A 27,884-nucleotide genomic window follows, 5' to 3' on the forward strand; every position below is an offset into this window, starting at 1 on the left:
ACTTGTTGAAGAAGTTGGACGGTGACAAGTATGTCCACTTTGAAAGACATGAGCCTGGATCGGAAGTCATTAGAGATGTATTTTGGGCTCATCCAAATGCTATCAAACTGTTCAACACATTCCCGTATGTAGTGATTATGGATTGCACATACAAGACAAACAAATATGCAATTCCCTTGCTTGAGATTGTTGGACTGACTTCCACAGATAAGACATACTCCATAGCCTTTTGCTACATTGTTAATGAGGGCACAGATGACTACGTTTGGGCACTGGAGTGTATGAAGTCTCTATTAGCTGATCAAGCCATGTGGTTAATGCCTTACATTCCCGACTCACTCTTCCTCCTGGTGATCCGGCTACCGAGGATAAATGGATGCAACTGCCAGAGATGGGATACCTTGTAGCAACCAGGTTCCAAGTGGTTTTCATATCCATCTCCTCTACGGGTTGTTGGTCATACCTTCCACTAAGAGGAGAAGGTCCACCGGATGTACATCATGTTATAACTGTTGGTCATGTGATAAATCACTTTGTACAGGTATTTTTTGATTGAGTACACTAATATCCAATTGGTGAATTGATTTGTTGTATTTGCAAGTTATCTAATTTTATTGTTATTCTCTATAATGTAGCTCCATCTAACTCCTGGACATTCTATGCCGCCAATTGCTCTCCAGTGGGAACGGTATGTTGATCCTACATCAGTAAGCTGGTGCGTCCCATATGATACACGTTTACGCAGGTTCACATCAGAATTCGAAGCTTGGCTTGTTACTTTTGGTGTTCCTCTTAGTCACCAAAGCTATGTAGACATCACCTCAGATTGACACCACACTTTTGTGTGATATTCATTTGTAAACGCTCTGTAATATTAATCTGATGGGCCTTGCCCTTATGATGTTCATTTGTTGCTTTTAATAATATTAATTTGATGGTCATTGTTATATTGATGGGCCTTATTATTTTGAAACAGCACCAGGGATAATTAACATAGACAACCACTCTGTCATCAGAGTCCTGTCATTAGTCCTGCCTTTGATTATTTACGGTGTAGTTATACGGGTTTTTTCAATATAAGAGTCGGCATATAATGAGTGGAAATAGAAAGCATGATTAATATAAAGAGAGTCATAATACAAAGAGTCACATGTCATAATATAAAAATACACAAAAAATATACAAATATACAGTCAATCACTCGCCCTGACCCCTACCGGCCCCCCTACGACCTCTAGGTCCACGGGCTCTGCCTCCACGGCCTCTGCCTCCACGCGCACCCTCTGCAGGAGCACCCTCTCCACGGGCTCTGCCTCCACGGCCTCTGCCTCCACGCGCTCTGTCTCCACGACCTCTGCCTCCCGCAGCTCTAGCTCCTCGGACAGCAGCAAAGGCTACCCCCTGGGTACCAATGAAGGCATTGGATCTAATAAGATCCAGCGCCCTCTCAGTGAGGGATCGGGAATGCGTGCCCTCTGCAGGAGCATCTGGCACCTCGAGTGACTGCTCCAACAAGTCCACGGCCCGACGCATAACAGTCTGCAAAAATAATGTAGATACATTAGATACAAATAAAATATCATGAACAAAAAATCACAATTGAATGGAAAATAAAATTCAAACTTACCACCGCACTGAACTCCTCCCCCCTATCATCAGGGATGATGAACCGATGGGACACAGCGCTGTACCACCTCATGTAATCCTTCACAGCCTCTCCCAGATATGTAGCAGGGATCCATGAGGGCGGAGGTGCGGCGCAAACTCAGCAAAGGCAGCATCTGCGGTCTCAGCAAGGGACCCAGTCGTCTGGATCTCAGAGGGGTGTCGAGGGACATCCTGTATGTAGCCAAACTGGCGCAGAACCCTCTCTGGTAGATGCCGTCGAACAACACGGCCAAATGGCGACCGGATGTAGCCAGAATACATGGCCCTCGGATCCCGTGGTCGATGAGCCCGATGGTCCTCAAATGGGGTCCATATAATGTCATCCACCGTCAGCTCATCGAGCATGACTCGCCTCTCATCAAGGCCTGCATGCCCGACCCGGGACATAACCCACCGCCGCGCCCTAGGCTGGTCCTGCGAGTACTCCGGATCCGCCCTACGGATAATGACGCGGTCAGAAAGGTACTCGTAGACCCATCCTAGCAGGAGCGAGCTAAAACCTCCCATCTGGGCCGTCCCCCTCCTGGACGCTCGACTAAGCTGGTCGTATAGCGTAGCGAGCGCAATCGCGCCCCACGCGTACTCGCACACTCGACCAAGATCCTCCAACATCCCTATCCAGTAGACGGTCGTATGGTAGCCTCCGCTCTTGCTAGCAAAGAGCGTGGCGCCTAGCTGGTTCACCAGCCAAATCCGCGCAGCGTCCTCATCTCGGTGCTCTACAATGAAATGAATTAAGTTAATAGTTTATAACAATACAATAATAATAGATGCAATTTAATCAAGTAATAATTAAGACATACCCGCCAACGTAGCCTCATACAGGGTCTGCAAGACCCCAAAGCGAATAGTCTGGGACCTATTCGTATCAAACTCAACCTCATAAATACCAACAGATCCTCCCATCAACTGAGCACAGAGCGCTGCACACTCGTCCCTCTCCCCCATCCCAGGCGTATAGAACCTCGACCCCATGGGGAGATGGAGAAGAGCCGACACGTCGTCCAAGGTGATAGTCATCTCCCCGAACGGCATGTGGAAGCTACTAGTCTCCTCATGCCATCGCTCCACAAGGGCCAAAATAAGGCCTGCATCTGTCACCGGGTAGCTGCAATAGGGTAGCTGATGAAGACCCGTCTGCTCAATCAACTCTCGAACCCGCCTGTGACTGTCTGAATCACCATCACAAGCAAGGTTCCAAACCTTCGCCCCAGCTGTGGCCACCTTCAACTGTCGACGGTCCACATACCGCTCGTCTGTGCGTAGGAGTGCATGCCACGCCCAGGGAGCCTTGTGATCAGCATAATGGGTGAGGAGCGACAGCTCAACAGGCCCCTCCGGAAACGGCGGCAACCTCTGGATCAGGTCCTCCTCGCCACCCTGTGCCCCCTGCTCCCCCTGCTCTGGCGGCAGGACATCAGCATCAACAGTAGGCGGAGGAATACTATCCTCGTCAGATCCTCCCATGCCGGATGAGGCCTCGCCGGATGACTCCTCGCCGGAAGACTCCTCGCCTGAGGACTCCTCGCGAGGTAACTCAACCGTGGGAGACGGCGGAGAATCAACTGTAGGTATCTCAACCGTGGGAGACGGCGGATAATCAACCAGAGGAACCTCAATCATGGGAGACAGCGGAGAAACAACTGGAGCTGAAGCCTCCACCGCCTGAGAGGTTGCAGCATGATCGCCGCGCCGGCTAGAAGCATGTAACCGCCGGTGTCTATCCTCAGTAGCCCCGACATCCTCACTAGAAGCATGAGACCTCTTTCTGTTCTTCATTCTCACTATATATTAAGAGCAAACATTCACTATATATACCATTTCAGCCATAGACAGAAACATGATGCAAGCAAATGGAAAATTCCTAGAATTTTTTAAGTACATAGATGATAATCGGATCTTCTGTGGATTATGCATGCTTGGATCAACTTTTATTTTCCTAATAATCAATTATGGCATCTAGAAACTACTCACAAATGCTTTGGAAACCTTCTATAATTGATTCTGAACCCAGAATCAATTATAAGGGTTGGGTTTGGTTCTGAGATGAATACGGAAAACGGTTTTCCGTATTCAATACGGAAAACCAGGTTCCATACTAAATACGGAAGACCATTTTCCATATTCAATACGGAAACCAGTGATCCGTATTTACCCAGAAACGCCATTAACGACAATGATGAATCGGCCCTAAACCCAAACCACATTCAAGACATTTCAGCCAACAAAACCTCTACACAAGCAACAATCGACTACCCTAGGGTTGAATGATTAACATAATTTCAAGTTAAATGGGGAAAATCCAAAAATCCTTACCTCTAGGTTTCAATTCTGAGAATGGGGTTGTGAAGAGCTTTGATGGAGATGATGGAACCTTTCAAGTACACGGTTCAAGCAAGGGGAGCGACAGAGATCGAAGGTTGAAGAGGGGAGAAGAGCAAGGGCAAAATACGGAAATGGGTTTGAAATGGGTTTGAATAAACCCTTGCCGGTTTACATACTAATATAATACGGATATGAGACTTTCGTATTCAATACGGAAATGTGTCTTCCGTATTCTATTAAAGGGGGGGCTTTCCAGTAATTTCCCCACTTTAAGTGGGGCGGGGAGCCCCATAGGGGGGGCCCCAAACCCAACTCCCGGAGAAGGGGAGGGTTTAGGGTTTCTCTGAAAATTTTGGAGTGTTTGGGAGGGAGTGGAAAAATGTTGGGGGATTATGAAAACTCAACCTATTGCCACGGTTCCCCCAAAAAATAATAAAATACTTCTCTCTGTTGCCACGGTTCCGCCTAAAACCGTGGCAATTGAGCTATTGCCACGGTTCCGCCTATAACCGTGGCAATTGGGGCGTGGCAATAAGCTAATTCTGTAGTAGTGCTTTTTCCTTTGGCTTGGGAACGGTGGGCTTGGGAGGAATGATTCGAACAGTTAGGAGATTTCTCATTAAGGATTCTAAGAAAAAGAGAAGCATTATAAGTTTTGCACTTTTGGATGCATCACCTCAAGTGTACAGGTGATGCATCCGAGCTATTCCTTGCTATTCTTATGATAAGGTAGACATGTTCCCTAGATATGTTGAGATGTATTTATATAATGTCATGCCAATCTATTCGTTTATTCCAAAAGCTAGAAGTGAACTTGGTTGTCCTTAGTATTATAAATAATTTGTGATGAAATATTTCAAAATTAATAGATTAAAAGGTGGTCAAGTTAATAACATTTTAAGGATTACTATTGTCAGTGTTTGGGAGATGATTTTGCAGAAGTTTAATTTCATTGACATGCTTACGTGTTAAGAAGGGATGGGCGTGTTGGTAAATAAATTTCTTTACCTCTTTTTGAACCCGATATAACTCATTGTGTGGTCGGTATGATAAGAAAGAAATTGAATGCAATGTAAACATGGTAAGGTAGAGATGTAGTTAGTTTTTTTTATCTTCAGGTTTGCTACCATGACTATGATGAATGCTTTAACAGAGAAGCACTTATGTGCCTTGGTGAACTAGAGACTGACTTCAAGACTTGGGACTTTCATGGCTAATGTTGGAAATACTTAACCTTAATATCAGGGATCCTCAAGACCAACAAGCCCCTGTGAAGTAACTTTCTTGAAAGCTCCCATGCCATCAAGGTTAATTCCCTCGTAGAGGTGTTGGACCTGAGCCTTGGCGAGGAAGAAACTGCGGCCATGTTCTTCCACAACCTTGGCTGCAACTCCAGCTACCAACCTTGCCTGAGAAGTCTTGATTCTGGAGTCCATATCCGCCAGGGCCTGGTCCTTTGACGCAAGCTGGGACCTCACGTCGGCGAGAGACTCGTTCTTCGCCCCTATCTCAATGAGAAGGGACGCGATCTCTCTGTCTTTAACAAGGCAAGCAGCCTTGTTCGCATCGATCGCCCCAGTCTTCGCTCCCACCTCCTGTTGTAGCTCGTCCCGCTCTATCTCCAATCCTTCCATTCTTCCTTTGCACGCAGAGAGGTCTTCCTCGCGCTGGCTCATCTCAACACCCAAGTTTTTCAGCTTCGACGTCTAGGCCACCACTTGGGTCAACAATTTGTCGCGCTCGTCGTACGCTTTTTAAGTAGCCGCGCGGTAATCCTCGGCTTCCCGGTGAAGCTTTTCCACCTCCACAAAAGTGGCGGAATCCTGAGATAGTTGGGCAAAGAGACACCCCGCACGCAAAAGGTCGAGGATGGCTTCCTGTGCAACGCCGTCATGGTCAGGATTCTCAGACCCCCTCATACTTCCGAAAAAGGAATCAGTTAGCATGAAGTCGATAGGAGAGGGTCTCTGGTTCGGAGCACAACCCGCTTGATCATCAGCAATGGGATGTGTAACGCCCCGAATTTCAAGGGGTCACCATAGTAACCTACTAAAATAAATATGCAATGATTTCCAAAAGGATTTATAAAACGAGTATTATTTTTTCCTCTCAAAGTATTTCCGAAACATGTCATGCATACTCCCAACTGAAATCAAATTACATCTAGTCTTGAACAAGGCGAGTACCCGAAGCCCCAAATATAAATTTCTAAAATCATTATGCAAGCTTAAACCAATAACGGTAAGCTTTCTAACCCAAGGAGAGATCCCTACACCCGACTCTATTCTTCGAGTCTTCCACAGTTCTTCAAGTCCTCATCTCCACTCGCACAAAGGTTAAGCTCCTTCGAAGATTCTCCATCGCCTAATAGCGTTAAGCGCCCAAGCAACAAGTAGCAAACAGAAAGGGTTAACTCCATGCAATTACCACGTATAAAAGAGAAAAGCATGCTATTCAGATATAAGTTCATAACATGGCACATAAGCTAGCAACCTAGTTCAAGATAGATGACGACATATATTCAACAATATAGATTTAAATCAACTATCAACAACCTCAACAATATTTCTACTCAGATATCAGCAACTTAACAATATAATATTTATTCATACATCAACTTAACAGCATATAACAGCTCAGATATTCACAAATAGATAAACCAACAATATAATCCAAGATAGATATCAATAGAAGCAGCAACATAGAATTAGACCAAATATAATCAATCTCAACAATATATAATCAAATCATATGACAATAACCTCAACAATATAGATCAACCCAGATATCAACAATCCTCGACAATATAACATCAAATCAGATATCGACAACCTCCACAATATAACCTCAAATCAGATATCAACAACCTTAACAATATAACATCAAATCAGATATCAACAATCCTCAACCATATAACAACAAATCAGATATCAATAATCTTCAACAATATCAATCAAAAAATGACGTCTCGCAAGACGGGACAGTCATGTGAAAACATCCACTCCACTGTCGCTTGATAACGCCTCGAAGGACGGGATAGTCATGTGAAAATATAAACTCCACTACAAATAAGTAACGTCTCGCAAGATGAGATAGTCATGTGAAAACATTCACTCCACTACCACTTGATAACGCCTCGAAGGACGGGACAGTCATGTGAAAACATCCACTCCACTGCCACTTGATAACGCCTTGCAAGACGGGATAGTCATGTGAAAATATCCACCCCACTACCACTTGATAACGCCTCGAAGGACGGGACAGTCATGTGAAAACATCCACTCCACTGCCACTTGATAACGCCTCGCAAGACGGGATAGTCATGTGAAAATATCCACTCCACTACCACTTGATAACGCCTCGCAAGACGGGACAGTCATGTGAAAATATCCACTCCACTGCCACTTCAAGCAAATCAAAACATCTCATCCAACTCAGTAGTCACTCAAACAACAATCTCTAATTCAATAATCAAATCAGGATAACCACATGTTATTCATATTATCAACAAACATAATTTAATTCAATTGCATACCAACTCAGTTCAATGATAGAAACCAGTAAACGACCGAAGCCTCTCAGAAAACGGAGACACACGTCTCAATAAGTTCACTCGGCCGAAGCCTACAGAAAACATTTGGCACAAGCCTTAGAAAACATTCAACATAAGCAAGCATACAACATTGCAAAACATGCAAATATTTCAATCAATTACCAATCAAATTAAACACCTTCATCTTAAACGCATGCAGTGCGATAAAAGCATGCGAGACTCAAAGACGCGCTAAAACCGAGTTACCCTTACCTTTTTATTTCTCTATCCTAGCTCAACATCGCAGTCCAATCCAAATAAAGCTCCCGAACTTAGCAAGTTCCTCGGGCGTCCTCCTCAGTTGTGAAACCTCACTGCTTTCTCCAAAGACCCTTTCCTCAGCTCAACTCGTTCCAAACCTTAAGCAAAATATCATTTCTTAGTCATTAAGGAGCAATATAACCTAATGACACTAATCAAAACCTGAAAAGAAAGCTTTTAAAGCTTCAGAGTTCCTATTTAGGCACGAATTGACAATAGAACTTTGTTTGCTAAAACACACATAACTTGAGCTGCAGAACTCCGAATGACACGAAACCAATGCCAAAATTTCAACAATTGAAAGAGCTACGCAATGTCTTAGGTCATACAGACCCAAAAATTATTTTTGGACAAGGTACCAAAACACCAAGTTTCGGCCACTTCTAGAAATAGGGTTTCCCGAACTTTTTCTTTGATCTAATTTAATTCCTAGGTATTCTTACGCGATATCTAGGCCAGGGAAACTCTCAGAAAAATTATTGGATCGAAAACTAGAACAGGGGTATTTTGGTCAAGATTTTTAGCTCGGAAACTAAAAATCGGAATTTCGAAAAATAAATTGGATGAGCGTGATCCTAACGACATTTATAACAACTAATCCTACTGACGCTAAGCTCAGTCGAGAGTTTTTTATCCAAAAAGCGGAACCTTAGCATAAAATGGGTATTTTGAGCAGAATTGAAGTTCGACGGCGATTCGGCGAGATTCGGCGAAAAGTAATCCACTATAAGTAATCTTGGGTTAGTAGAGAATAAGTTTAGACACTGAAATCAAGTTATTTGGATAGTTATACAAAAAGCTCGAAACTTTGAGCACAGAAAAACATAGAGAAAAGCGATAGAATTTACGATTAGAGGTAAGGAAAAGCATCAGTACCTCGAGGCCTACCTATAGCAAGTGTCAGTGCAACGATCAGGCAAGAATCGGCGAAAATCTCTCCTCCTCCTTCTCCTCTCCAAGCCGCGGCCTCCATGGGTGAAATGGTGAAGATTTTTGGTTTTTCAAGCTATTTATAGGAGAGGGAAAATGCGGGAAAATGAAAATTTCGCGATTCCGATTTTTCCTGCACATTACTCTGTGAATTATAAGATAGAATCCGGAGACAGAATTCCAGAACACGAAACAGGTTTCTTGGAATTTAAACAAACGATTCACTAACGGTGTTAATCGATTTAACCCGAAAAGTTACTTTTTGCAGTTGATGTCGGAAGAGAAAACTTCCTTCTGAAGAAAGATTGGAAACATCGAAAGAAATGGGTGAACGTGTGTGGAATCTTCTTTTGAAGCTCCGAATAGAAAAAGTATTTATCTACAGTTCGTTTTAAAGTTCCTGAGTTATCAGGAACTCGGTTTCGGCAAACTTTCGAGAATTGAAATCGATCGTTCGTACAGTCCAGGGTTTCGTGTCTCATATTCCATTTACCAACGCTTTCTCCCTAAGGCGGAAGTGAATAAGACTCGTGCTATAACCTATAGCGACTATGGTACTATTCCTAGGTATTTCCTGAACGTTCTCCTTCATAATACTAATCCAACTTCAAACACAAGTCACGTTCCTCTCACGCTTACACAGAAACCTATGCGTGAGTTGGAAATTAATTATTTATTTAATTCTAAAATCTTGGGTCTTATAGGATTACCAGCGTTAGGGGAGGAGCGGCAAGGAACCGGTGAGGCACTGCGAGTTGAACTTCCACCGGGAGGACTCACGGGATGAACAAGGGGAACCTCAGGTGGGTTCTCCTCGGCTTGAGGACTTGAGTGGTTAGGAGAAAGAATCACTAAGGGAATGCCTTCAGGAGTGTGTTGGTCAGCGGAAATTCCTTCAGGACGAGGCGAGGGCTCCGCATCGCCCGCAGAAACTATCTTCTTCTCGCCCTCCAGATCCCGGCGAAGGGAAGAGGCCTCGCCAACCTTGGACACTTTGGTTTTCTTCTTTCTCTTCTTCAACTTTTGAGGCGAGGAAGCCTCGGCCTTAGATTTCCCGTCAGGGCCAGGATCGACTTTCTTGTGGGTGAAGGTCGAGTGTCATCCTCGTTGGACCCAAGGGCCGGAGCGTTAGTCACAGGCGGCGGGGTGGAGCTCGGTATGAATTCTCCAGATCTAGCGGCATCTGAAGCAGGGTCAGTCGAAGAAGACCCTTTGACCTTCTTCGACGGAGGGATGACAACCTCGGCATTGGAATCAGCGACAGCGCGCTTCCTCTTGATCACCTTGGCATTAAAAACAGGATGGGATTCGAGTAAATCAGAAGCCAGGGCGCGTTGCAGCGCGGCCTCAGTAAAGTTTATTCCTTCCAGGAATTGGCGAAGGAAGTTTCCACGTGCAGCCTCAAGCAACTGCGAGCATTCAAGAACAGGGAACCCGGCGAGGAAACCAAGGATGGCCTTGTCTTTGCCGCTTAACGATGCATCTGACGACGGAGGAACGTCGTGGGGACTTTCAGTCCAATAAAAAGGAAACAGAGAAGTCCCATCCCGACGAGTGAAAGCCTCGGGATAGGTGGGATGTACGATGATGCGAAAGTATCGGCGCCCAGGGCCCCACTTGACGTTACTCTTGTAGGGAAGAAGGCGTTGCCGACCCGTGCAGGATTTCAAGGAGATCCACCCAGGGTCTTCGGTCTTCAAGGACTTCGGTTCCACGCCGTAGAAATAGAAGAAATAGGAGGTTTTCGCTTCAAGACCGACGACGTTATAGAGAATCTCGAAGCATCGGATGAAGGCCCAAGCGTTCTGATGGAGTTGGCTTGGGGCTACGTTGATCTCCCTCAACACCTGACAGAGAAAGGGAGAGAAGGGTAGTTTGATTCCCAGGTCAAGGAAGAAGTATTCGTAGACATAAAAGAAGTGGGGTTGCTCTGCGCCTTGCTCGATGGTACGGCACTTCCAGGGACGGTGGATGTTTAAGCTCTGGCTGGTGATAAGGATGTCTTCAAGGGACTTTTCATGGTAGAGCCCTTTGGCTTGGCGGGTCAACTCGGCGATGGACTTGTCAGTGGACAACTCAGAAGGTTGGCAGATGGCCTTCTGGGTGGGATCTCGAACTGTGAATGGGTAAAGGGAGGAGAAGATTTGGTGCCAAAAAGGATTTTTCTCGTTCTCATTAAGGGGAAGCCCCCCGGCGGAGGGAGGGTTAACCGAAGATGGAGATACTTGGGTGGTGTTGCGGGATCGTTGATGAGCAATATTTAACCCATTTTATATAGCCTTAATTTGTCATTATTAATGATTATTCGTAATTAATTGACCTTGCTTGACAGAGATTTCTATTATTTGGTCTAATTACGTTTATTCTTATTTTCAGGTTTTATTTGACATCAAGGGCATTTTCAAGATTTGTGGAATGAAGATTTAATTGTGCTGGAAAGAAGATTGTATTTTAGGAAATATTAGGATTTAATTTTGGAATAAATTAGGTTTGATATCTTTAAGATTCAAACTTATTTAGGTTGTTATTTTAAAACTCTATCTTTAGGATTTGATAGGATTTATTGTTATCTTTTAGGATTTGATTTTGATTAGGATTTGTGATCTCAGCTCTTATTTAAGGGTTTGTGCTGAGAGAAACAATTACCTTTTGCCTTCTGCTATTATTTAATATAATTTCGTTTTTTCAGTAATTATTAGAGCTCTACTAGGGTTTATGCTTTTATCCCCTACTTCCTCCAAATTAATTGCTGAATTCGCCCCATCCATGGAAGGCTAATTCCCTTCGAACGAATTCCTTTGCAAAGTATATCGTGCTCTTGAGGTATAGTGCTTAATAGAATTCGCCTGATTAGTTTTCTTCATCTCTACTTCTGGCTTAGGTTTGCTTAATTCCTTATGATTAGAAATAGAAGATGATGTATGTTCTCTTAGTTCATATTAGGGCGTAAACGATTCTTAATCGCTTAGTTTAGGAATGTGTGAATTAGTTATCGCTTAGTTAATTAATTCTCACGAACTAGGAAACTAATAACAAGAATTGATCTTTAGATACCCGTGATTGAGCAGCGATATACTGAACAAAGGGATTCGTCCGTCTTTACTTGATTATATTAATCTGTTTTTACTTTCTGCTAGTATTTTGAAACTGAATCACAGAACCCCCCTAGTGTGTGTGCGTTGTGCGTTCTTAATACTGAGTCTTTGTTGAAACGATAATCCTTGGGAAACGACCTAGGAGTCACTTCCTAGTTACTACAGTTTTCTTAATTAATTATTTGTATCGGGTACGACCTCGATCAATCGTGAAGATCCTTTGGTACGTCGTTGGGAAGTCATTTTTTCGATAACAAAGGGGGTTAAGGACGAAGAGGTAGAGGATGCAAAGTTATCAGCAATTTGTTGAAATTTCAGAAGCAGTGAATAAGAGGAGAAAGCGGAATTCAAAAGTTGATATAAGAAACGGTTGGGAAGTCGTGCCTTATCATGACGAGGGTTAAATGACTACTCAGAGGAGCATAGAGCGGTTTCCGAGAATCGAGGGTAGCGCATTAAATGAAAAGTTACAACGGTTAAGGCTGATTGGTTTAAATTCAAATTTTCAGGATTCACTACGATTCGAAGAGACGTTTCAAAGATAGCAGTTGGGATACAATGGATTCGCTGACCTAAGCATCACTTCCGGGCATGACGTGTGGCGGAGGCTTGACACATGTCAAAGGGTTGCGGTTCAAAGCATGTGTGTAACTACGTTGGAACGAGCGTGCCAAGAGCCATGGCTACAAGTTTTCTTGTGGACTTTGTCCGCCCGAGGAAAAGACAATGTAGCGAGGAGTTGGGGATATATAGATTTTAAATGCTTTGTTTACTGAGCCATGTTGACCATTGCTCTTCATCCTTAAGCTTTAGATTTTAGCATTGATTAGTTTCATGCGGCGCTCGCCTTAGCTTTTTGCTTAAAGACACACTTAGCTCTCGCGCCTCAAGCTCGGTGTCTTGTGGACTTGTGGACTGGGCGAGGCTCCAGGGCCCCTCGCCCAGGAGCGCTGGCCTTAGGTAAAGAACGCGTTAGGAGTTTGGGTCTTTCTCCCCGAGGCCCAACCGACCCATTAAGGTGAAGGTATGAAAAACGGTAGAAGGGGGGGGGGGGGTTGAATAGCGTTTCCAGAATAAAACTTCCACCTTAAGATTTTAGCAAATCTTTCGAGACACAAGTAAAGTGCTTAAGATAAGAGATTAGAAAAGCACACAAGGATTTTATCCTGGTTCACTTGATGAATCACTCAAGCTAGTCCAGTCCACCCATGAAGGTGATTTCTTCCTTCTTAGAATGAAGGCAATCCACTAATCAGAGAACTGTTACAACTGCACTTGAAACCTACAAGTGACTAACAATACTTTGACTTAGCTCACACTAAGATTCACTCTCTAGGATCCGATCAACCTTGATCTCCTAAAGGTAAACTAAACAACTGTTTAGGAAATATTGTTTACAAGGAAATTGCTTCTTAAAAGCTTGTAGTAAACACAATGAATTCAATGAAGAAAGAATGCTTAGAAGATTTGAGTATAGCTTGCGCGTATGAGATTCTTCCAACCGCATCTTTCAATCTTCAGCCTCTATATATACTCCAAGGATTAGGGTTTGAACATTGCATGGAAATGCTACCGTTGGAGGGCAGATCTGGAATTTCCAGCTTCTGTTGTGGCTGAGAATGTTAGGTTAGATCGTCAGGATAGTACATTTGCTTTTGTACTTTGGATAGTGACTTGACCTTTAACCTAGTAGACTTCTGATCAGAGGAATGCTTCGTGTTGAAACTTGTGAAGCTTGTTGATCAGAGTCAGAGGGAAGCATGGATCCTCTGACCGTTGTATCTTCTGATTCTGAACTCAGAGGAGAAGTACTTGGTCTTCAGAGCCATTTTGCTTCTAGACTTCAGAGTCTTCACTTTTCAGCTTCTGTATCTTCAGAGTCTTCTACACCATCAGAACATCTGAACCTTCAGAGTGTCTGGTGTAACATCCCATTTTCTGTTATTAGGTTATTTATTATTTTATTTTAATTAGTATTATGGTATATGGTAATTAAGTGATTTTGTTAGATAATTAAGTGATTATGTGATATAGATAAATAAGGTTTTAGGGTTTAGTGTGAGTAATTGAGAGTGGGGCCCATTGTATGGCTATTTAAGGGTGAGGAGTGAAATAGAAAGAAAGAAAAGAAAAAAATAAGGATTAGAAGAGAAGCAGAACAAGAAACACGTGAAAGCAGAGAAGGAGAGGAGAAAAGAGGAGAAAACTTAGAACTGATCTACAAGAGGTAAGGGTTTGAATTCATGTTTTATAGATTGGTATGATAGTGGATAATGATAGAAAGCATGATTTAGGAACCCTAGGTTGCAAAAATTCCCAAATTGAAATAGTTAGGGTTTGGTTTTTAGATGATTTTGGGGTAGATGATAGGCTTGCATGATGCGCAGAAATTTACGTTCTCTTGTACCCTTTTTCGTGCTATGTTAATGGCCGAATTTGAAGAAGTAGTCTTCATAAAAGTTGTTGGTTTTTCTGTTACGAAACTTTTTCCACTGGTTTCACGTCATTCCGACGTCTGTAGCTCGAGTTATGTGTATTTTAGTGAGTATAGGTTAAGCTGTCCAGTTTCTTACGAACTGCGGTTAGTGTACGATTTTTCCTGATTTTTGTACTTTGAATTGTGACTTGAAAATTTATAGAGGTTTACAAAACGTGTATACGGAACCATGATAAAAATATTAGATTTTTCTGAGTATATTTGATAATTTACATCTGTTTAATAGTTCATTAGATGTGTGGTGCGCGCACATGGCGAGTTGCGCAGGAAGATGTCGCAAGATGTCGCGACATGGCGAGTTGCGTAGGGAGATGTCGTGAGATGTTGCGACATGGCGAGTTATTCAGCGACATGGCGAGTTGCGTAGGGAGATGTTGTGAGATGTCGCGACATGGCGAGTTGTGCAGTGAGATGTCGCGAGATGGCGAGCATGAGCATGTCGCGAGTTTTTGGGAAAATTTAGAGAGAAATCCAGTCTTTAGGAAATAGTTGCAGAACCTGTTATATATGAATTATATTTAATTTACATCTATTTTTAATAATCATTATATGATGTTGTTTCTGAATTGATGTTATGTTTGAGATGCTAAGTTGTTGTGATTGCAAGTTGTATAATTGATAACATGTAATATGTGTTTTGTGCAACTGGTGATGAATATGCTAAAATAATTAGGACTTGGAGATGGTCTGAATATGCATATGTTAGTTGAGTTTTGCACAATACACTGCATAGTTGTCAAGAGGCAATGTTTGCTAGTTCTCGTGGAGGCTAGTGACTTGTCCCAAAACTGGAGTGGTTTTGAAGCCAAGAGCGAGGGCTTTATTGGTGGTTATCTGTCTGGAGTGGACGCGGTGATACCGCTAAGGATAACAACTTTGGTACCAAAGGCATTTGCACGGGTCTCACTTGAGTCATATGTGTTATGGTGATATTTTTGGAGAGATTTGATGTGGTGGTAATTAGAGACTATTATATATGTTCTAATTGAGCTATAATTTATGGAGTATTTGCCATAGCTGTGAACTTGATTAATTATGTTAAAATTACATAATTTATTATTTGTTAGTGAATGTGAGTAATTTATGTGGGGCATAGATAAGCTTTTACATTATTTATTATTATGCTTATCCATATGATATGAGTTCTCACCCTTCTGTTGGAATGATGTTCTATGCGACATCGCTCAGGTACCGAAGATAGTGGAGCTTCTCGCGAGGGTTAGTTGGAGGAGCTAGTCTTTCATTTACGGTTTAGTTAGGGGAGTCATGCTCTGCTATGTAACACCGGGAAACGTTTAGTTTTGTACCTTGATGTTAAGAGTTACCTATGAACTCTCTTTATGTTAAATTTTGGAGTTGAAATAAATCCGCTGTGCTATGCATATGATGTTGCGACATTAAAGTTGGAAAATTTATATATCTATTATGAGCATGACAGGTGTTTTGATTTATGTTTCTGGAGAATAAGTGTGACACCCTCTTTGTTATGCATTTTACTCTGATTTATGATATATTATTATGCGGGGTTTAGAGGGTGTTACATCTGGGTTGTCAGAACGTCTGGATCTTCAGAACTTTAAGTGAGTTGAATCCATATCAGAGCTTGATTGACTTCAGATCTTCTGGAGCTTTTCTACTGTTCAGATTGAACATAGAGATTGCGAAAGCGTTGCTTGGGTCACTCTTTAAGAACAATGCTTCTGATTTGTGTGAAACTAAGATAAGGTCAGAGCCTGTTAAAAGCACACTCAGAAAACACGTTAGAGTACCATAATTGTTCATACTAAAATGTTAACTTGTAATCATCAAAACATAGAGTTGTACTACACGATCAAAACTTGATCTTACAATCTCCCCCTTTTTGATGATGACAAAACCAAGTATTTTGATGAACAATTCTTAAACAATAAACTGAATTCACTCAGAGTTTAGAGAATTGGAATTAGACTTATCCTGATGTGAATGGTTTATTTTGCTCATTCTGAATCCAAGTCACAGCTTTATTCTGAGCTTAGCTCCCCCTGAATCTAAGACTTAATGAGAACATTAGTAATATCTAGATTCTGAGCTAAATAATATAAGAGTTCAGAGTGAAAACGCATGACATAGATAAAATGAGATAATCAGAGCACATAAGTATTCAGAGTCACGAGTAGGGTATTAGAGTCAACTAAAAACACTTCAGAAGAAGTGAAATGTATTCCTTGTATTTGCCCAGTGACATATCTATGGTCATAACAGTGGAACTCTTAAATTCTCCAAAAACAAAATCACACTAATCAGCATATACATCAAAAAACTGGGTTATACTCCCCCTTTTTGTCATAAGCAAAAAGCCTGGGGTGTGAAAAACCTAGCGTAAAGTACGAGGTACTCCCCCTTAAGGAAAGACTAAGTTCAAAAAGATGGAGAATTAATTAATGATGAAAAAGAGATTAGCGAATTAAAGACAGGAATTAATTCATGTGTAGAACGTTTACTACCGGCCACGGGAGTAAAGAGAAGCTTCAGTTACCAATATTTGATCCTCGAGAAACTGCAGTAGCAATAACTTTCGGAGAGAAAAGAATGCTTATATAAAGCGAATAGGAACACAGTAAGCTTCACAACAAGATCAATTCCAAATATAAGAAAATTGCATCATACATGGTTGCATTAGAAGAGCTCAAAAAGAAGGCCTTTGAAGAAGATTTATTCATGAATGTGAGGCATCCAGATGGTTCAAGAACCATACATGAGCTTATCACAATGCTGCTGGAAGAGGATCTTAGTCCAGAGTTGGAGAAATATCTGAAGGAGTTCCTCTGCTTCGTGGAGGAGATTCAGGAGTTGTGCCAGCTGGAGCTGAATCTGCTGGAAGAAAAAGAAGCTGTGGAGAAGAAACTAGAGGCGATGGAAGAGAGTCTGGAGAAGGATGAGCTGAGCAATAGGCTCGGCAACATATAATACACACTCGATCGTCTGGAGAGGGAAAGAGTGGAGCAGCGCCAGGAATGTAGAAGAATGAGGAAGGATCCTCCATTGTAGAGTAACGTAGATGTATGATGTAATATGTAATGGCTATATATATATATAAAGAAAAAGTTTTCAAACATATGTTATGATAAATGCAATAAGAAACACACCATAAATAATCACATAATGCAATAAATAGATATAAAACATAGAAGCAAATAACTTAAGGTTAAGAAAACAAAGAACTAAAAGTTAATCAATTAAAGAAGAAAACGATAGAGATCCTAAAACTAAGGTTTGACAGTACGACGCAGGAGCTCTTGAAGTGCTTCATTCATGTTGAACAGGAGAGTCTCATGAGTGTTGAGACGTTGTTCCAAAATATCAAGTCTGGAAGAACTTGGCTTAGTAGAAGTAGATGGAACATCCTGAGCAGAGTGAGGAGCTTGAGTGGATTGTGAGGCAGCACTTGTGAAAGGCACTGGTGCAAGAACTTGACCTCTGAGAGCTTCAGCTTCAGCCTGTAGCCTTTCAGCTTCTTTCAGAGCTTCTAACTTTGCATTTTCAATTTGTTCAGCTTCTAGGCGTGCAGCTTCTTCTGCTTGTTCTTTCTTCTTTCTTGCTTCCTCAATAGCTTCAAGTAACTCAACCCTTAGCTGTTGTTCATGCATAGCCACTCTTCTGTTGAAACGCTGCCTAGTAGCTTCAATCCGCTGATCCCTTTCAGCTGTGAGATGACTCATCATAATAGGAACTTGAGCAATCATCCAATCACACAGATGATCCCATTCTTCAGCAACAGAGTCAGGATTCTCATGAAGGTCAGTGTGACCTTGCACATTGCGAATCATTAATGATGCTTCATAATTAAACACACTGATGCACTCAAGAAGGGAGTTGGGTTTGAGATAGGTATTGGGAACAATGGAGAGATTGGTTTCAGGAGAAGTAGGGTGATTACTGCTATTGGCTTCAGAAACACCTTGAGTAGAACCAACATCTAGAGTTTGGACATTTGAAGTGTTGATCTCAAGGTTAGGCTGAGAGGTTTCAACCTCAGGGTTTGGAGATCTAACCGAGGAATGGTTAGAGACTGAGTTCTCTGGTTGAACAGGTTCTGGTTGAACAAGTTCTGGTTGTAAGGGAAGTGCTGGTTGGATAGGTTGAGATGAAGGAGATGCTGCATTCAGAGGGACTACTTGAATGGGATGATCTGGATCAACTAGACGTTCTGGTCTAGGTCCAGGATATCTCCTTGGGCTTGAAACGGTATGGTAGTGAAATTCGTATTCACCTAGGACAGATGTAATACACAATGTTGCAACAATGTGTAACACAACAAAACACAATCAGAGTATCAAAAACAAACAAACAGTTAAAACACAAGGAGTTGTTAACCCAGTTCGGTGAACATCACCTACGTCTGGAGGATACCAATCCAGGAGTCAATTCACTATCAAATAATAGTTCTCAGGTCACATAAAAGTCCCTCCTATACCTAAGTACTCCCCCTTAGTATAGAGCCTCTTATATGTTCACCACTATTACACAAGTGAATCAAGCTTAGCCCTTCTCCTCTAAGTTATGAGAAAACTTTCTCTAACTCCTAACGATCACTGCCACAGTGATCAAGACATGTTTATCAAAAACAGTTTGATGAGATTACAACTCAACTAAACAAATTCAACTCAGTACTTTGATGAACTAAAGCACTAAGTTGATACAACACTCACAAGAGGACTCACAAACAAAACCCTAAGATCAATATCTGAATCTCTGAATCCGTGCGCAGCTAGGGTTTACAAGTTCCTTTTATATAGACGTTCACTTGGGGCTTGGATCTTCAATGGGCTGAACGTCATAGAGTCCACTAACACACTTCTGGAAAGAATCTTCATGGAATCAAATCTTACCAGAATAAAATAACAGAACCAAGTAAAACATAATTCAAACTTTGAGATAGACTTGGTTCACACGCTATCAATCTTGTTACTTCAGCCAAGATTAAAACAAACACGCCTTCAGAAGATAAAACGCACAGCATAGAATAAATCTTCTGAATCCTCATGCAATCAGCAACCTCACAACAAACTTGACTTTAACGACTGAACCAACAACATACGTAATTCCACCATGTTGCTCCAGATGTTGGAACATATGGTTGCCCATCATGTTTTGAGCAAAATGCAGCCAAATTTTTGCTAAAACATGAACAAATCATCCATTTGCACACAACAGCACACATCATATGATGAACGTACCACCCTACTGAACATCAAACTTAGTCTGAACAAAAAAACACTCAAGCAACAGTACTAACAAGCAACAGTACCATTCTCCCCCTTATTAGCAGAAATTGTCAAAGGGTGCAGAGAAACAACAAAAGTCAACAAAATAGTACAACCATATTGAAGAGATGAAGGAACAAGGGCACTAATCACTAGTAGTATCATCATCAGAAGTACCAACATCATCTTGAGCATGAGCAGCAGCATTGTCTTCAAGAGGCCTCTTGCCTTTAGTCAACTGCAGAATGAGAGTGTCCACATTCTTCTTCCTCAATGTACAACTAGTAATTGTGTCCTGAAGCATCTTAGACACCGCAATAAGCGCAGCAATAGGAGTCTCAGGAGTCTTCTGAGAGGAAGTACCCTCCCCCTGAGTCATCTCAGCCAAATCAGCAACATCAGAAACATGGGCACCAGCTAGCAGCCTGGAATCAATAGTGAGAAGACTAGCTTTCTTGCTAGGAACCTCATCATCAAGGAGAATTTGAGGATGTTGACTTAAAATAATCCCACAAATTAAACAAGGAAAACTAATAGGAAGCCTGACAGCAAAAGTTTCAGCATGCTTCATAGTTTGAGCAAAGACATATTCACCAAAATCAAACTGAGTTTGAGTTCCAACCAGATAAATTAATTTTGCCAAACCTGAAGAAACATCTGAGCTATGTGTAGTAGGAGCCCAATTTGCAGCACCAATGCGATTCAAGATAGCATACTTCACACTCAAATAAGTAGAAGACAGCAATCCTTTAGCAGGCCATACCATATTCTGACCAGCCGTGAGTTCTTTAGTGATAGCACTCAATGACAGCTCTTCATTTCCTGTGGCAACAGTGCTCCTTCCCAAATACTGGTTAATGATCTCAGGTGAAAAATGGACACACTTACCACGCACAAAAACTTTCCTGAACTCAGGATGCCCAGAAACAGTGCAATTTGTAGTCACATTCACAATAAATTCTCTCACCAACTTGTCATAGCAGCCACCTATCTCAGTAACAGTTTTCAATAACCCAGCAGCCTCAAGAAGTTTCATGATTTCTTGACAATGCAGAATCTCACCAGTCAATTCCCTCTCTTGAGCAATCCTGCGCTGATAAACATACTTCCACTTACCAACACTCTCTTCAGAGTGAAAAGAAATATTATCCAAAGGAGCAGCAGGCACATTTTCTGGAATTCGTTTCCCAATCTTACGCTTCTGAGCAGCAGGACCAGTATCTGACTTATCCAACTCCTCAATTGGAGTCTCATCAACAACAGGAGCAGCATTGTCTTTGTGAACCTTTCTCTTGACATTCTGGACAACAGGAGTATCATCATCAAGAATAATGACCTTCTTGCGCTTCTTGTTTTCACTCAAACCCAAACCTAACTTCTTGCCAGAGGAACGCGTAGAGTACTTACGAACAACAGTCATCTTTTTCCTCTTTGAAGCAACAGAAGCAGAAGCACCAAGGGTGTTGAGCAACACCTCATCAGATTCTGAGTTCTCAATGACATTCTGAACATCCTCGACATGCATATCTTTATCAACAGAGGGAGTAGAGATGGGAACCATTACCTCTTCCTCAAGATGATCAGAATCCTTGTTGCAATCAGTACCAACACCGTGGCTTGATTGGTTGTTGCTTGGTGATGGAACAATTGGATCTACATTTGCATGTAAAACTTCCTTGAGAGGAGTTTCCAACACTTCAGTGATACGAGAATCAGCAACATCATCACCCGAACTTGGGTTGATTTCAGCCTCGGAATTCACTCTCTGAGTAGCCTCAGAGCCTCTCGTTACCGCCTTCCTCTTCGCTTTGGACGCATCTGACTTGGATCGTGCCTTTTTCCCTTTCTTCTTGTGCGGATCAGATGATGGTTGAGAGATACCTTGAGCAATTGCGATTTCACTGGTATGAGGAGAGGATTTGGAAACCCTTGAAGATTTTGGGGTTTTGGATTTCAGACCCATTACCTTTACCCCGTAAGCATTCATCTCAGGAGTGAGTTTCTTGCTAGAATCTTGACTCATGGTGAAGAAGACACACAGAAGGAAACACGGGTCTTCAAGAAAAGGATGGACGGTTTTGAAGTGAGTTGCAGAGATTTGAAGTTGTGCAGTGGAGGTTGCAGGAGAGGTTATCAAGAAACAATGGAAATTTCGGATTAAGCGTGCCTCAAACGTTATGACAGAAGAGCCGTTGGCACACCACAATCCCTTTGATTGCTATAATTCCTCAAATAGGCAGATACCTAATAACTGTCTCAATTTTTCAAACTGTGTGGCATCCAGAGCTTTGGTAAAAATATCTGCTAACTGCTTTTCAGTTGAGACATGTTCCAAAGTAACAATACCATCTTCAACCAACTCCCTGATGAAATGATGACGAATATCAATATGTTTTGTTCTGCTGTGCTGAATTGGATTTTTGGATATGTTGATAGCACTTAGATTGTCACAAAACAATGTCATAACATCTTGTTGCACATTGTACTCCTTTAACATTTGTTTCATCCACATCAACTGAGTGCAACTGCTTCCAGCAGCTATATATTCAGCTTCTGCCGTAGAGAGAGAGACACAATTTTGCTTTTTACTGAACCAAGAAATTAGATTGTTTCCAAGAAAGAAACATCCACCTGATGTGCTCTTCCTATCATCAGCACTTCCAGCCCAATCCGCATCACAGTAACCTGTTAACACTGAATTAGTGTTGTGAGAGTACAAAATGCCATAATCACTTGTACCACTGATATACTTAATGATCCTTTTCACTTGAATGAGATGACTAGTCTTTGGTTCTGCTTGATACCTAGCACAAACTCCAACTGCAAAAGTAATATCTGGTCTGCTGGCAGTGAGATACAAAAGACTTCCAATCATGCTTCTATATAAACTAGGATCCACATCAGTACCTTTCCCATCCTTTGTAAGCTTGATATGAGTTGCAGCAGGAGTTCTTTTATGGCCAGCATTCTCAAGACCAAACTTCTTAACAATTCCCTTGGCATACTTACTTTGTGTGATGAATAAGGTATCTTCCATCTGTTTTACCTGAAGTCCCAGAAAGTAAGTTAACTCGCCTACAAGACTCATTTCAAACTCAGATTTCATTTGTTCAACAAATTGTTCCACCATATGGTTCGACATGCCACCAAACACGATGTCATCAACATAAATTTGAGCTACCATGAGTTCACTGCCATTTTTCTTAACAAACAAGGTTTTGTCAATGCCACCTTTGTCATAACCATTGTTAATCAGAAACTCTGTTAATCTTTCATACCAGGCTCTAGGTGCTTGTTTTAAGCCATACAGAGCCTTTTTCAATCTGTACACATGATCTGGAAAACTTGGATCTACAAACCCTTTAGGTTGTTCCACATAGACTTCTTCATCCAGGTAACCATTCAAGAATGCACTCTTGACGTCCATCTGATATAGTCTGAATTTTAGCAAACATGCTACTCCTAACAACAATCTGATAGATTCAAGACGAGCAACAGGAGCAAATGTTTCATCAAAGTCTACCCCTTCTATTTGAGAGTATCCCTGAGCAACTAGACGAGATTTGTTCCTTGTCACATTACCACTTTCATCAGACTTGTTCCTGAATATCCACTTAGTTCCCACAACATTTGCATCATCAGGTCTTGGAACCAATTCCCACACTTCATTCCTCTTGAACTGTTCCAGTTCCTCTTGCATGGATTGAATCCAGAACTCATCAGTCAGAGCTTCTTTGACATTCTTTGGTTCTATTTTTGATATGAAGCATGCATTAGAAACTAGATCCCTTGACCTTGTAATTACCCCATCATTCAGATCACCAATGATATTTTCTTTTGGATGTATCTTCTGAATTCTAATAGAGGGTTCTTTGGTAGCTAAAGGCAGTTGAGAGACAGTGTCTTCTTGTTCATTTTGGAATTGAATTGCTGGCTCATCTGGTTCCCCATCAGTACACTCATACGGTAGATCATCTTCATCATGTGCTTGTTCCGTTCTCTCATTGGATGTATCATCAACAACAACATTAATGGATTCCATCATGACTCTCGTGCGGATATTATAAACTCTGTAAGCTCTGCTATTTCCAGAATACCCCAGAAATATTCCAACTTCACTTTTAGGATCCAGTTTTCTCCTATGTTCTCTGTCAGTCAGAATGTAGCACTTGCTCCCAAAAACATGGAAATACTTCACTGTAGGTTTCTTTCCTTTCCATAGTTCATACTGAGTGACTGTGTCTCCTTGACGAATAGTGACACGATTGTGAATGTAGCAGGCAGTGTTGATGGCTTCAGCCCAAAAATGATATGGTAGATTTTTTGCATGCAACATAGCTCTAGCAGATTCTTGCAATGTCCTGTTCTTCCTTTCAACCACTCCATTTTGCTGAGGAGTGATAAGAGCAGAGAATTCATGTTTGATTCCTTCAGATGAGCAGAACTCAGAGAATTGACCATTTTCAAATTCTTTTCCATGATCACTTCGTATTTTGACAATCCCACTCCCTTTTTCCCTTTGCACTTGGAGACATAGTTCTTTGAACACTTCAAAGGTGTCTGACTTCTCCTTCAGAAATTCTACCCAAGTGAACTTGGAAAAATCATCTACACAAACAAAAACGTACCTTTTTCCTCCCAGACTTTCCACTTGCATTGGCCCCATCAAATCCATGTGCAGTAGTTCAAGCACTTTTGATGTAGTCAGATGTTGTAACTTCTGGTGAGACATTTTGACTTGCTTCCCAATCTGACATTCACCACAAACCTTTCCTTCTTGGATGTTCAACTTTGGTATCCCTCTAACTACTTCCTCAGCAACAATCCTTTTCATACTCTTAAGATTCAGATGACCTAACTTTTGGTGCCAGATTCTAACTTCATCTTCCTTAGACATCAAACATAGAGCAGACAAGGATGTTGTTTCAGAGGTCCACATGTAGCAGTTGTCCTTTGATCTAGCTCCTCTCATCAGCACATCCTTGTTCTTATTTTTGACAACACACCCAGACTGTTTGAACACCACCTTCAAGCCTTGGTCACAAAGTTGACTTATGCTGATCAAGTTTGCAGTTAACCCTTCAACTAGCAAGACATCATCAAGGTTTGGAGATCCTGTGTCAGACAATTTTCCAATTCCTCTAATCTTTCCTTTGGCTCCATCCCCAAAAGTGCTTTTAACATTTGATTTCCTTCCAATCTGCACATGTTCCTTGGTCATGTTCTGACTTGCCTTGTTAACAGCACGATAATCAAATCCTATCCCAGTCTTATCACCTGCACTTTTTCCCACATCAAGAATTTCATCCAGAATATCAGTGCTTTTGCTCATCATACGAATGGACTTGGTCATTCCTTCCATTTTTGAGTTCAATAAGGCAACTTCTTCAGTTAGCTTTTTCTTCTCAGCTTGAAGGTCAAGGACTTGCTTCTTTTGTTGCTGACCGTAGATACATGCTTCTTTCCACTTAGTGTAGAGAAGTTTATAGGCTTCAGCAAGTTCCTCATCGGAGATTTCCTTGTCACTGTCTTCATCATCTGAATCACATCTAACCATGAATGATGTTACTTTGTTTGCTGTTACATCTTCACCTTCAGTATCAGATTCATCATCAGACCAAGTGGTGACCATTCCTTTCTTCTGTTTCTTTAAGTATGTGGCACATTCAGCCCTGATGTGGCCAAAACCCTCACATTCATGACACTGAACTCCTCGGCCATTTCCTGCCTTGTCTTCATCTTTCATTTTTCTTTGAAATTGCTGATTCTTGAAGTTGTCAGGTCGTTTGTCTTGCACATTTGGCCTTGATCGTTTATCCAGCCTCTTCAAAACCTTGTTGAATTTTCTTCCCAGAAAAGCAATGGCTTCTGATATGCTTTCACCAGTTTCATTATCAGACATATCTTCATCTAAATCTGTGCTTGAGACAAGAGCAATGCTTTTATTTCTTTTCTCAGGTCTATCATTTTGAGTCATTTCAAAAGTCATCAAGGATCCAATAAGCTCATCCACCTTGATACTGCTTATGTCTTGAGCTTCTTCAATAGCAGTTACTTTCATGTCAAACTTCTTAGGAAGAGATCTGAGAATCTTTCTCACAAGCTTCTCCTCTGACATTTGTTCTCCCAAAGCGAAAGAGGAGTTTGCCATATCACGCAGTCTCATATGAAAATCAGAGATGGTCTCATCTTCCTTCATCTTTAAGTTCTCAAACTGAGTTGTTAGAATCTGAAGCCTTGACATTCTAACTCTGGAAGTCCCCTCATGAGCAGTCTTGAGAATCTCCCAAGCATCCTTTGCCACAGTGCAAGTGTTGATCAATCGGAACATGTTTTTATCCACTCCATTGAATATAGCATTTAGCGCTTTAGAGTTACCCAACGCCTCCTCATCCTCTTCTTTGTTCCATTCATCCTCAGGTTTCAACTCACCAACAGATGACCCTTCCTTGGGTATGTTCACCGGATGTTTCCAACCTTTGACAATAGCCTTCCAGGTCTTGCTGTCAATTGATTTGAGAAACGCAATCATGCGAGCCTTCCAGTAGTCGTAGTTGGTGCCATCCAGAATAGGTGGTCTATTCACAGAGCCACCTTCCTTTGAGTTGTCCATTGGAACCGAATCTGTCTTCCCTGGAGCTCACCCAACCAGAACAGGGTGCCTGCTCTGATGCCAATTGAAATTCGTATTCACCTAGGACAGATGTGATACACAATGTTGCAACAATGTGTAACACAACAAAACACAATCAGAGTATCAAAAACAAACAAACAGTTAAAACACAAGGAGTTGTTAACCCAGTTCGGTGAACATCACCTACGTCTGGAGGATACCAATCCAGGAGTCAATTCACTATCAAATAATAGTTCTCAGGTCACATAAAAGTCCCTCCTATACCTAAGTACTCCCCCTTAGTATAGAGCCTCTTATATGTTCACCACTATTACACAAGTGAATCAAGCTTAGCCCTTCTCCTCTAAGTTATGAGAAAACTTTCTCTAACTCCTAACGATCACTGCCACAGTGATCAAGACATGTTTATCAAAAACAGTTTGATGAGATTACAACTCAACTAAACAAATTCAACTCAGTACTTTGATGAACTAAAGCACTAAGTTGATACAACACTCACAAGAGGACTCACAAACAAAACCCTAAGATCAATATCTGAATCTCTGAATCCGTGCGCAGCTAGGGTTTACAAGTTCCTTTTATATAGACGTTCACTTGGGGCTTGGATCTTCAATGGGCTGAACGTCATAGAGTCCACTAACACACTTCTGGAAAGAATCTTCATGGAATCAAATCTTACCAGAATAAAATAACAGAACCAAGTAAAACATAATTCAAACTTTGAGATAGACTTGGTTCACACGCTATCAATCTTGTTACTTCAGCCAAGATTAAAACAAACACGCCTTCAGAAGATAAAACGCACAGCATAGAATAAATCTTCTGAATCCTCATGCAATCAGCAACCTCACAACAAACTTGACTTTAACGACTGAACCAACAACATACGTAATTCCACCATGTTGCTCCAGATGTTGGAACATATGGTTGCCCATCATGTTTTGAGCAAAATGCAGCCAATCAAAAGAACTACAGGTAGTACTCAGGAATTGCAGACTCTTTTTCTTTCGCAATTTGATCAAATTTGCAAATGGATTCAGAGTTATTGGAGGGTGAGAAGTCAGCAACATTTGTGGGAAAAGATATAGAGGGACAAGGAGTTGTGTTTTCTGTATCAGTTGTTTTGCGAACAGGATGATCTGATGCTCTGAGGACAGAGTGATCAGAGGTTCTGCGTTCATGGTGTGATTGATCTGAAATAATGGGTTCAGAGGCTTGTGGGTTGTATTGAATGGTTATAGGTGAGGTAGGTTCAGAGGGTCTTGGAGTCTGAAGCATGATCCAAAGAGGTGCTTCTTCATGAGAGGGTTGAAAAAATGAAGATCTAGGTGAAGTGGGTGGAGAGGTGTTTTGTTCAGCTAGTTGAGACTCTTGAATTGGAGAGAGTGGGGTAGCAGTGCGGTTAAGAAGTGCAGAGATTGGGAGTGCATCAAATGCGCTTAAATCATCATCAATAAATGTAACAGCAGACTTACTTGATGATCTCACTGCAGACCGAGTAACCCTGGCAGGAGCCTCAGTTCTGGTTACCTCAACAGCTGGTTCCACACGAGTTGGCTTCTCCACTATTCTCACTTGCTTCTTTGACTTCTTTGGTGGAGGAGCATTATCATCATCGCCATCAGATGGAGCATCTGGC

At 41.7% G+C, this 27,884-nt stretch overlaps 3 protein-coding genes across 3 annotated transcripts; 1 reads left to right on the top strand and 2 right to left on the bottom strand.

Moving 5' to 3' along the window:
* The first annotated feature begins 315 nt into the window (after positions 1-315).
* Positions 316-883, top strand: LOC130714838 (uncharacterized). The gene is made up of 2 exons (XM_057564801.1): positions 316-541; positions 636-883. Exons 1-2 carry the CDS (start codon positions 377-379, stop codon positions 828-830), a joined length of 360 nt encoding a protein of 119 aa, XP_057420784.1. The 5' UTR covers positions 316-376; the 3' UTR covers positions 831-883.
* Positions 884-1,059: 176 nt separating this feature from the next.
* LOC130716213 (uncharacterized) lies at positions 1,060-1,703 on the bottom strand. The gene is made up of 2 exons (XM_057566413.1): positions 1,628-1,703; positions 1,060-1,539 (listed from the first exon to the last, which is right to left on the bottom strand). The coding sequence occupies exons 1-2, from the start codon at positions 1,697-1,699 to the stop codon at positions 1,198-1,200; spliced, it is 414 nt and encodes a 137-aa protein (XP_057422396.1). The 5' UTR covers positions 1,700-1,703; the 3' UTR covers positions 1,060-1,197.
* Positions 1,704-19,756: 18,053 nt separating this feature from the next.
* Positions 19,757-21,634, bottom strand: LOC130712168 (uncharacterized). The gene has a single exon (XM_057562007.1). The coding sequence runs from the start codon at positions 21,632-21,634 to the stop codon at positions 19,757-19,759; it is 1,878 nt and encodes a 625-aa protein (XP_057417990.1).
* Between the last annotated feature and the right edge of the window lie 6,250 nt (positions 21,635-27,884).

The sequence above is a fragment of the Lotus japonicus genome, chromosome 4 (assembly GCF_012489685.1).
Source record: "Lotus japonicus ecotype B-129 chromosome 4, LjGifu_v1.2".
NCBI classification, from domain to species: domain Eukaryota; kingdom Viridiplantae; phylum Streptophyta; class Magnoliopsida; order Fabales; family Fabaceae; genus Lotus; species Lotus japonicus.